The sequence below is a fragment of the Dreissena polymorpha genome, chromosome 2 (genome assembly GCF_020536995.1).
Source record: "Dreissena polymorpha isolate Duluth1 chromosome 2, UMN_Dpol_1.0, whole genome shotgun sequence".
In the NCBI taxonomy this organism is placed as follows: Eukaryota; Metazoa; Mollusca; class Bivalvia; order Myida; family Dreissenidae; genus Dreissena; species Dreissena polymorpha.
In genome coordinates, this window is record NC_068356.1 from 67,854,727 (window position 1) to 67,867,381 (window position 12,655).

General features: G+C 33.7%; 1 protein-coding gene across 1 annotated transcript; it reads right to left on the reverse strand.

Moving 5' to 3' along the window:
- Window positions 1-4,485: 4,485 nt before the first annotated feature.
- On the reverse strand, window positions 4,486-11,379 carry LOC127867449 (ras-related C3 botulinum toxin substrate 2-like). Its single transcript, XM_052408606.1, has 5 exons — window positions 11,055-11,379; window positions 10,557-10,628; window positions 6,259-6,376; window positions 5,812-5,874; window positions 4,486-5,272 (listed from the first exon to the last, which is right to left on the reverse strand). The coding sequence occupies exons 1-5, from the start codon at window positions 11,087-11,089 to the stop codon at window positions 4,961-4,963; spliced, it is 600 nt and encodes a 199-aa protein (XP_052264566.1). The 5' UTR covers window positions 11,090-11,379; the 3' UTR covers window positions 4,486-4,960.
- Between the last annotated feature and the right edge of the window lie 1,276 nt (window positions 11,380-12,655).

The window sequence follows — 12,655 nt, forward strand, 5'->3', positions numbered from 1 at the left end:
TAAATCAACAAATTACCAAGTTTTGGGAACAAGTTATGAAGTTGTGGCCATAAGTTACTAAGCTGAGGTCTCAACTGAATAAGTTGTGGGGACAACGTACTTAGTTGTTTCCACAAGTTATTTTAAAAGTTGTTTCCACAAGATATTAACCCTTTCAGTGCGGAAACCGAATTTTGAAGGCCTTTGCAAACAGTTTGGATCCAGATGAGACGCCACAGAACGTGGCGTCTCATCAGGATCCAAACTGTTTGCTATTCTGATAGTATTTTTTGAAAAAAATAGAAGAAAATGCTAATTTTAGAAATTCAGCAGACAACATTTTAGCAGACGACAAATTTCCCAGCATGCAAAGGGTTAAGTTGAAACCACAACTTATGACGTTGTTCCATAAACTGTATTAGTTGTTCCCACAAGTTACTAAGTTGAGGCCACACTATAAATAAAAATTGCGGTTGTCACCTCTGTTCCACCGTGTAAAACAGAAAAGCACGCCTTGCTTTGCTATATCTAATGGAAAACAGTGGAATAATTTATTCTATTGAAACAAAATCTATTACAATAAGCTGTCCAATTTGCCGAAACATCAAATAAATGCAAGTCTAATGACGAAGATACATTTTACAGCAGATTTATTAACTTAACGTCAAATTAATTCCATACGAACATGCTCCATCATGAGACACTTTTAAACATTTAAAAAAATAATCTTTATTTGATTTTGTGCAAGAAATGTTTTACAAAAATACGTCTCCTGAAAACTTGTGTTTTTGTAGGTTCGACATTTTAAATTGTGACCATCGATAACTAGAATGCTTTCTTTTTTTCGCGCACAATTAACCAGTATATGATCATGTACTATTATTTGCCAATCGTGATATATTATACACGATTATGCAGCCATAGTCAAGTGTTGCTATAACGCAAAACATAAGCCCGAACGATGACTTTTCTGGTTTTCCTCCCGTAATTGAAAGACTTAGACTTACTTCCGATGCATTTACACAAAGTTTTTATCTTTTGTCGTTCGGTCAAAATAGCATATTTACTTCCCGTTTGTATTGCTCTTTTAACATCGCAAAATGTGATACTATATTTACATCCATTAGTGGTCAAAGTCCGTTTTGAGTTTTCAAATAACACTTATTCGTAAAAATGAGATCCATGTGACAATGTCATCAACATTCTTCCTCTTATTGAACCTGGTACGGGTTTAAGGGCTTATAGTGTTATTATGGTACACGTACACGCGTCCTTGTTTGGTTATTTTGCTGTTTTTACATTGCTTGCTTGCTCTTACTGTTGTTTTATCCATCCTGGTCGACAGCTTACCGTTTTTAGTTCATTGGCTTTAGCTTTACCGCAAATCAGGAAGACGTCTCGTATATAGTCGGTTGCGTGTTTAGCAATGGGCAAATATGCCCGAATTTAGTGGGTTGTTGGCAGACGAAAAAAAAAATCACATAGAATTTTCTTATTCTAACAATTTTTCATGTAGAAAGATTTTGTCGAAAATTTTCTAATGGGAATTTTTCTAAGACCCAATTAAGTGAATTTTTTAAGACCCTTTTTAGTGAAATAAAACGTTCGTAGACAATAACACAATTTTCGTTCGTAAAACAATTATGTTTTTGAAAAAAAATAGATAAAGTTATCAATAGGTAATATATATCGCAGTAGGTCATGAGAGTTTGCGTTGCGCAGTGGTAGTGCATCCGCTTACAAATCCTGACAACACTGGTTCAAATACCGGTTTAAGCGATCACATCTTATGACATTTGAATTAATGCTAAAATCTTTAACAATTCCTTCTAAAACGTGCATGGAAGCGAGATTTTGATTTATCTATCGTAGTTCAACTTGTTTCATACATTCCACATAAATTCAAATAAATATGTTCACAACATGTGTTTGCTATTTTTTCGCATTAGGTGTTTTTAAGTGAATTCTTGTCGTATTTGATTTTTAGATAACACACTTTTTTACAATGTATTTATTAATGGGGTACGTTATTTTAGATGGTTGTAACGGATAAATAATTGTCTTTTTCTTGCAGAGGACTGTCGAGTTTTTTCAGGGCTGTAATATCGTTAAACTTTGTGACGGCAAACATTTACCTTGCGATTTCGGGCTGCATAAGACAGGGTCAAATTACAGGATTTTGATATTAACTGGTAATCTGCAAATTATTTTGCATATTATTTTAAATCAGTTTAATAATTTGAAGAAAGCTTACAAGCTTCAGAACGTGTGCTTCAAAATATAGCGTGCATGTAATATTTTGCGTATGTTACGATGTAGGTAAATATAACAATAACAACAGTACAACAACAGTAACAACGAATGGTTACTTTCTGCTTAAATGAAAATGAAGCGATCGTAACAGTATAATGAATAGTAACAAAACAAGAAAAACAATAATATATAACTTTGACCTTAGCTTCCAAATGAAAAGGTCGTTTAGCTTCGTAAATAGTAATGATTTAATGATAATGTTTATTAAAACAAGAGCATAAATAAACGTTTAGCCAATCAGAAATAACATTAACATCCGGGCATTTACTTGCTCGCAAAATACCAAGCTCCCTTGATACATATTTCTGATCTTCCGATTGATTTAGGATGGTTTGCAATATTTCCCAACTTCTTGTTTCATTTAAGTGTACTTATTCTAAAAAACGTTTCCTTTTGAATTTTTATTCAGTCAACTGTTCCTTTAACTTAACATTAACTTCAGAGTATGTTGTTTAAATAAATGCTATATGTAACCAGATTATCACGTTCACCAATTCAGAAATAAAATAAAACAACATTTGCTACTGATCCTATACAAATATTTTTAAACACACATATTTACTTGCATTATGGTGGATTTGTTTGTCACACATAAGTGCCCTCTTTAATACTGGGACATGCAAATACAAATGAACCCTTAAACCGTATATTTATATTGAACAAAACTAAATCCACACTTGAATCAGCAAAATCGAACTTGTCCTTATATTACCTTGAACTAAATGAAATTATTATTTTTAATTATTTGAAGCAACGTACAGAATGGGAACTATTGTCAAGACTTGTTGAGTAGTTGTGGAAAGAAGTCATGTATTGTATATTCCTTTACTTAATGTTGTTTATATTGCCACCACTTCTCCAGTAGTTGTGAAACAAGAAAGCAGAAGTCATGTATTGTTCAATATTTCGTAAGCAAATATTGTTGAATAGTGCCATGTAAAAGCTATTGATGGTAAAATGTATAAGATGCGATGTAATGTGCATATATTGTTTGTAAACTCTGTACGGTGTCGAGTGGGATGCCATCCACCCACACACACATATTCACGAGGTAAATAAACTGTAAAGGAAACTGAACGGAAAAAGTACGTCGAAAGACCCTTTTCATAAGTTGTATGCAATTTTAACAATAATATTTCGTGCCATATTGTGGTTATTTTCAACAGAGAACAATAGACGTTCCTCGCAATTAATAAGCTTTTCGGATCAGTATTGTTTAATAATTTGATTTTTCAAACTATTTTGATCCCGCAGACAAATTAAAACGAAATGGTTTCCCTGGTTAACTTTTTATTATTAATTACCCAGTATTCGTATATAACTAAATCTATATTTTACTTTAAGAAAACAAGAAAACAACAATTAATATTTGTATGGTTACCAAGAGTACATTTCTATGGCCATGATAGTTTTCTTTAATCTAAGTATGACACTTCAATACACATTTTAGATGTACACTATATACATAATAAAATCATTCAAACAAGCAACGTCACGTTACAAACGCTTTTGTTCAATATCAGTGGAGGTTAGATAGCAATATTTGCATAATAAATACAAAAAAAATAGATTTTTGATGAAAATCACACATTTTAACCCATTTATGCCTAGCGTCTAGAAAAAAGGCCTGGCAAACAGCGTAGACCCAGATGAGACGCCGCATGATGCGGCGTTTTATCAGGGTCTGCGCTGTTTGCTTAAAGCGGGTATATACGATCTTGTCAAATATTTAGTAATAAATATAAAATGTGTAAAAAACTTATTATACATATATTTCAATATAAACTAAAATAAAAGTTAAGAAGAACATGTGTCGAAAAATGCTAAATAAGCCAGATATTTAATTCTGAAATCGAAAAAGGCTGTACAGCCGAATTCGCCAGCATATATATCATGCATGTACGATGTGAATCTAAATTTAGTTTAACGGTTCATTTGAAATTTCTGCAGCGATATCGATTCATACGACACATGAACACTTACAAAAATGACGAATGCGTCGGTTATTGTAGGAAAATAATTACGAATTATCTTCGTCACAATCGGCTCGGGGCGCTAATTTGTATTTGCTGTATTTTATGAAATTCGTCTTAAATGTATCATTTTTCTTGCATAGTGTGTGTTATTATAACATATTTGTATCAATATTTTACAATTCAGCACATATAAAAATCGTATATACCCGCTTTAAGGAATTTCTGTAAGAAATATTCTAAATATAGAAATAAATGTACTAGACATTCCTAATTTTGGAAATAAATGGATCCAATTTAGAAGGAAGGGAGAGTCCACTAGGCTTAAATGGGTTAAACTAGAAAAGGACACGATCTGTTTGCAGGGAATAAGAAAATCTTTTACTTTGGACACACTTTTAGTGTTGTTAAAGTAACAGTAAGATACAAATTCGATTCATTTTATCATCGTCATAAATGAGCCAATTGATTTTAAAATGTGAACATGTAAGCTTCGTAAATCAAATGTACGTCACAGCAAAAAAATGCCTAATGTTCTTCAAATGTCTCAAAGACATTTTTTTTTTCCTTTAGTGTATTAAAACAGTAAAGTAATACATGGTCGAACAAGTACTATCAATAAATCGTCATAGCATCCACTCACGAATTCTTGTATATAAAGTGTTAAACTTCACGTAGAGCAACTTAAGTCAACATCACAAAATAGTGCAACCATTTCTTCTCTGTTTCCGCTTAGTTGGGTTTATAGCAGCCATAATTGCACTTTCAAAAACGTCTCTGGTTGACGTCTGCGTTTTGGCGGAACATTCAACGTAAAACCGGGCACCTACTTCTTTTTTAAGCCAATGACCTTGTTCTTGACTGATCGTATTAAATGCTATCGTCGATTCGCGGTCACCGTTCATAATGGCGAAGTCTTTCTTGCTGTTTCCACTGCGCATATCTAGTTTTGTGCCGACCAAGACGATAGGAATGTCCCGGCAATACTGTTTTACTTCTGCCAACCACTGAAGAAAGCAACACATTTGTTGAAGGTTAATATAATAAAATTATTCATTAAGCTGATTGTATACATAGTAACAAACATTTCCTAAACACACCTATTCAAAGAGTGGACTTGTCCCGTCATGTTTGTGCTATAATTTGTTTATAGTCAACATGGATTTATATGGGATACACATGCTTTACATTCGTATTTGCGTGCTAAGAGAATCACAGAATTGGAATGTCGCAATTAATACTGAAAAACAAATGCTTCAATTTTTAAATAAATGTGTTATTTGATTTTTTTAATAATTAATGTGTGTTGTCAACGACGTCAATTGCTTAAGTTGGTTTTTAGTAAGATGGTATTATTCATTTAAACGGTTACTATGCATTCTTGACGCAACAACCACCGAGCCAACGTAACCGGTCGTATCAAAATGAGCCTTGTACTAGACTCGAGCCTTCGACCTCCTACGCCGTGACTGCTAGGCAGCGGAACCATTTATTTATACACATACTTTTCAATACGAGCTTACAATATGAAACTTGTTTAAATTACCTTATCTCTTATACTGTCATACGAGTCTTTGGATACCAATGAGAAACACATGACAATCACATCCTGAAAAAAAAACAAACGTGAAGATATTCCTCACATATATTTACCATATACAAAACAAGTGTATCACCTCTGTGCGTAAAACAAGAAAAAGTATTTTGAAAAAAGGATGTTTGAAAAGCCGAAACTCTTTTGAAAAAGCTATTAAGCGCAAGTATATTACTGCGTTTACCTTTATGTATTTCCATGTTTAAACTCATTTACAAATTAATAACATTGAACTGTTTTTGTTTGAAATATTGAATACTGCTGACACACAGGATTAAGTGGCGCTTTCTTAAAATGGAACAAAATATGTAAATGCAACTGCATCGTAGCATACCAATTTAGTATAATAATACATTCACAATTATCAAAACATAAAACAAGTTCCTCTTGATAACGAACCGTATCTGGGTAAGTCAGCGGTCGTAGCCTGTCGTACGCTTCTTGGCCCGCCGTATCGTAAACCGTGAGATCGTAGTTCTTTTCGTCCACCTGCATCGTTACGTTGATGCTGTCGGACCTTGTTTCAAAAAAGGAAAATACGTCAACAACACACAATATATAAACTTGTTACCACTCAGGTGGAGGAAATTGCCATGCCATCATAAATATGATATTTTGTGTTAAGGCCTTTGCAAAACTGTGACATATTGATAAAGCATTTTGTCGTACCAAGATGATAGTTCAATCCCAAAGACTTATTATTAGACCATGTGAGGTACTACCTTAATGATTGATTTTTTCATGACGTCAAAAATTTCAATTAACAAATGAATATATGGATTATATTGTTCTATCTAATCCGTTGTAATTTCTGTCAAACAAATCGACCCAAAAATGCATTACAACATCAGTTATAAAGACGGTGATATATTGGTAAGCAACTTTGCTATGCCGTTAAACCTGTTAAACCCCATATGTTATGCTTGAGTATGAGTCCGAAGATTACATAGCATGCTAATGATTTGATTATCGCGTGCTCATCAAATTGCATCTGATATTTGTCACGAGGAAATGTGTGTCAATTTGACCCATAAGTGTATACGCACGGTTATTATCAAACAAAAAAGCTTTAGCGTTAAGATAGTGGTGTATTTAAGAAACATTTCCACTGAAGGATAACACTTAAATTCCAACGCATGCCTAATGAGCTAGTTCAAATGTATTGACATCGCCATGTTGTGAACATTTTACACTTATTTATTTCCTTTGAGTTAATATTCAGGTTAACCAGTTATTTGTTTATTTTTACCTTTGGTGCTATAACACGCGTTTTTCATTAACTAGTGTTCACTTGCAGTTGAAACTTCCTGAATTGAGGTTTTTGAAGTTTTTCTCAGAATACTTGGAGGCTTTTGATATTATTACGCCACGCACTCCCGTGATTATTAGTCGGATCTAATTTGAACGGTGATTTAAACATTTTATTTCATGAAATAAGTATTTTACTATGACCATAGTTATGTTTAAGGTCTGCCTTTTTGTCATGCCAACAATTACTAAGGACCACAATGGAAATAAGGGCTTGCCCTTTGTTGTGTTATCCTTGGTGTTAGTGAGCATGTCATAGTTTATTGTTCATTATATAGTTTTTTTATAATTGTTTTTTTATTTTATTCTATGTTATGTTGTGAACTTTGTATATGCTTCCTATGCCGAAATAAATCTATCTATCTATGTACAGTACATAGTTTAAAATATAGTTCTCATTTTTTCAGAAAAAAAAATAAAATAAAATATTAACATAGCATAATACAACAATCTCACACATGTAGGCCATTCATATTCAGTACTTTATGTTTTGCACGCGTTTTTTTGCTTTTCTTCGAGAACAAAATAGCTAAAAGGTACATGACCGTTTTTCCTCTTAATTTTTACATTAATGTTTACAAGTTCTATGGTTCATTAACAGCGGCGTTCAAGAAACGACAATTACGCAGAGTGTTAAATGAGCTAAATATGAATAATATCCTGTGGGCGAGCATGATAATTATTTTTCTTCCGAAAGTTTTTTTTATTGCTTCATCAAGTAGTGTACATCAATTCGACACAAGAGGAAAGTTTCCACAATAAGCATGTGTATCGACGTGTGTTTAATCTTCTGAAGGTCATTGTCCGAAATAAATTCAAGCTAACGTATAGGTCATACGTTTCAAAAGCCCGTTTCAACGAATTTATAATAGGTGGGTGACTATTGTGAATTTTACGACGCTATGCCTTTCAAGAAGGATGGTTGAAATAAGTACTGTAAATGGATTACATAAACATGAAATACTGACCACATTTGTCTAAATTTTAGTCTTACTTTTATTTTTGTTCCATGTTTGAACAGATTAAGACCATTGTTTCGATTGACTTTAATTTTACGCGTAAAACATTTTTTAAAGACATTGAACTTTTACATGTCTTGAATAACATGAAGTATGCAAAACGACAATAAATATCTGATTAAATCGGTTAAATATTAAACGCAAAAAATGCAAAGGTTTTCATATATGGTAGATGAAATTTTAGTTTTAGAAATGCTCACACATAGCACCATGACGGGAAAACATCGATGGGTAATTGTCGCTGGTTTAACCCACGTATGCCTAGCGTCTAGAAAAAGGCCTTAGCAAACAGCGTAGACCCAGATGAGACGCCGCATGATGCGGCGTTTCATCAGGGTCTGCGCTGTTTGCTTAAGGAATTTCTGTAAGAAATATTCTAAATATAGAAATAAATGTACTAGACATCCATAATTTTGGAAATAAATTGACCCAATATAAAAGGATGGGAGAGTCCACTAGGCATAACTGGGTTGAAGTTATCTTCTTAATACACACTTTTCCATAATGTTTTACTTTGTATTCGTATAGTATATAATATTCCGAGTCGATCTACCCACTTACATGTACTAACTTAACCAAGTTATGGACGCTTTTGTATGGCCAAATGTCAGAGCCATAATCTGTATATATTTTTGGTAGCGTTTACAGTATCAAACATATTAATAAAATCCAGTCCCGGATCACACAATAGGCAGAGTGCGTTTACAGTATCAAACATATTAATAGCATCCAGTCCCGGATCACCCAATAGGCAGAGTGCGTTTACAGTATCAAACATATTAATAGCATCCAGTCCCGGATCACCCAATAGGCAGAGTGCGTTTGCAGTATCAAACATATTAATAAAATCCAGTCCCGGATCACACAATAGGCAGAGTGCGTTTACAGTATCAAACATATCAATAGCATCCAGTCCCGGATCACCCAATAGGGAGAGTGGGCAACTTCCAAAAGGCCCGCGACGTTTGGGATGCTCCATGAGACCGCGACCAATGTTTTTTTTCTTACTTGTCTAGCCTAATCTAATTACTTGACAAATCCAGTTATTCCATATTAATGGCATTTTTAAATTAAAGGCTTGATATTCTTACCAATTGTGACAATAATTTGTTTACAAAACCGTATTGTTTTGCTGGTGATTTCGTTTTCAAGATGTTCATTAGGGGGCTTGGAATGAAATCGACGGGGCACTGGCTTTCTAGTGGGCACTAGGCCGACTAGGTTCGTGGGCCCTTAAAGTTTCACTGCCTAGGGCCGCATCTTGCTTAATCTGGCACTAATAGAATCGCTAATGCATTTAATAGTTTGTATCAAACACTCGTTTGGGAATGTGTGTACGTACTGATATTACATACAACGTTCGGAAATCGCTAGATCAGAACATTATACACGATGGATTCATAATGATTTCACGGCGGTGCATTGTAAATAACGAAACAAAGACAATTTGACTTATGTGATACCAACCAATCCCATTTTAGCGAGATTGATCAATTCTGCATTTTTAAGTACGCTCAATTGATGTCATTATTTACATATTAGATAATTTTGATACTGCACTTAACAAGTGCGCATACTTTAATGATCCGGACGTGCACAAGGATCTCGAAAGCTATGTAAAGTGGTTAAACACTAGTTTAAAGCGGGTATATACGATTTTTATATGTGCTGAATTGTAAAATATTGATACAAATATGTTATAATAACACACAATATGCAAGAAAAATGATACATTTAAGACGAATTTTATAAAATACAGCAAATACAAATTAGCGCCCCGAGCCGATTGTGACGAAGATAATTCGTAATTATTTTCCTACAATAACCGATGCATTCGTCTTTTTAGTAAGTGTTCATGTGTCGTATGAATCGATATCGCTGCAGGAATTTCAAATGAACCGTTAAACTAAATTTAGATTCACATCGTACATGCATGATATACATGCTGGTGAATTCGGCTGTACAGCCTTTTTCGATTTCAGAATTAAATATCTGGCTTATTTAGCATTTTTCGACACATGTTCTTCTTAACTTTTATTTTAGTTTATATTGAAATATATGTATAATAAGTTTTTTACACATTTTATATTAATCAATAAATATTTGACAAGATCGTATATACCCGCTTTAACGAATACTAGAAAACTCGCGTATTCAGTGCAATGTACAAATCATACCATGACACACATATTCATCTTATGCTTAGAAAACATTTTTGCATGCTGTTTTTCCTAATAAGCGATTCTGCTTTCCACGACCACTCATACAGTAATTTTGTAATATTAACGATACTAATGAATGTATGAACAGTTTTTCGGGCAGCATAATTTCCATTTTTGGTCCATCATTAATTTGCTGGTCAATACTTACATGGTCGCAAGGTAGGCCCCGGGAAAACATTTGTCTTTATAAGTCTTCATTAAGGATGTCTTTCCAACATTCCTATAATAAAGAAGTACCGTAAACTATTAACCCATTTATGCCTAGTGGACTCTCCCATCCTTCTAAATTGGATCAATTTATTTCCAAAATTAGGGATGTCTAGTATATTTATCTATATATTTAGAATATTTCTTACAGAAATTCCTTTAAGCAAACAGCGCAGACCCCGATGAGACGCCGCATCATGCGGCGTCTTATCTGAGTATACGCTGTTTGCCAAGGCTTTTTTTCTAAACGCTAGGCATAAATGGGTTAAAAACATATTTCAACATTGAAGACATCGAATATTAAGTTGGCAACCGTTAAAGTCTTCAAAAAAACACATAATGTTTCACCAGCATCAAAATAAACACTAAATACAAAAAGATACATAGATATTATAATACATTACAAGCTGGTAGTTTAAATAAAAATAATTGTTCTTACCCATCGCCTACTAATACACATTTCAGAGGTTTCATTTTAAATTGTTATATGCATCCAGCCTTAACACACGGATACACTGTTTGAAAGGATCCTCCAACTTCAGACGAAATTAATAAAACCGTTTCCTTAACTTAAATTGTCATCTTATTCCACGATGTTTATCCCGACTATTCTCGTAAATGTGTGTGTTAAAAGTGGCAATATTGTTGTTGTATATGTCGATTTACCAGTGTGATTTTTTCATACTTCTTGATTTGCTCTCAAAAATAAAAATGCTTCACAACATCGCGTGCAATACTACAGTGATATACATCCAAAAATGAGGACGGACGTGTTCCAACAAGGAACATAATTCTAAAGGCTGGTGAATAAAATATCAATTGGAAGTACGGCCCACATTCCCATTCAGTCAATCATATGTTAAATTTTGACTAATGTAACCAATTGACATGAGCGGATGCACTATAAACGGTTTCAGGATACGGACTAACTTGACTGTCAGCCAGTCAATTGACGAGCAAAGGTCGTGCAAACTTTGGGAACACGCATCGTGTACTTAACTAACAACGCGGATCTCTTGTATGTACCAATTACAGTTTCAATTACTTAAAGTTATTTTTATAAGATATGCGATATTTAAAGAATTTTTAATCGGTCAGCATTGTTTGGGTCACCAGAATAGTGTAATTTTCCAAAAGAAAGCGTATATACAGAAGTAAGTCTGTCATTTTGTATATCATACGTATGCTCACACCTAAGACATTACAACGGATATTTGCCTATTTTTGAACAAAAATGGATATGTTTTTAAAAGGACAATTCTTCAACTACGCTAAACAAAACACAGTTTTCAAGACCATTCTTACTAATCTATTAGATGCAGATGCTGACTGCGACTGTCAGCTGAACTGCCAACTGCCATAACAGCGCAAACATTATACGATAAAATAACGGAACGCACGGGTGGAAGTCCGTTGCAGACAACGTAACTATCCTTTTCACACAGCTTATCGTTTATTAGAGGTGTGGCAAAATGGTTTGGTCAATCGAGATCATAAGGAACTTCATCCCTGCAGTAATCCCATTTGCTGTTAAATGTTGAATCGTTAACGTGTCGTAAATGTCCACGATGTAATCAAGATTTGTTTCAAGATCTTCGTTGAATTCAAAACCATTAGCCATGCTTTTCCAAGCTTCGCACAATACAAGAGAATATAAACGTGTATGATTTCTTAGCTACTCATACAATATTACCGACAATTATACAACCATGGCCCTCTGCTATTATAATGTATAACATATTGATAAATACGTACTGCGCCCATACCGGATTGTTTTCTTTATTCTTTGCAAAGTATGACTAAAAGAAAAACACGCTTTTCTTTGACCCCTTTCCTATCGATTGTTATTTCGATCATTACAATACAAAATATATATTTATGTACGTGTGTGTTTTTTCACAGCACGATTATATTCTTTTTTTACATTAATTGTCGACCTTTTGTTTTGAGTTTTATATAAAATATAAACACTTCTACGTAAAAATTTAATCGATAACAAATATATTTTTGACAATGGGAAGAACAGTGCTCCTCTTACTA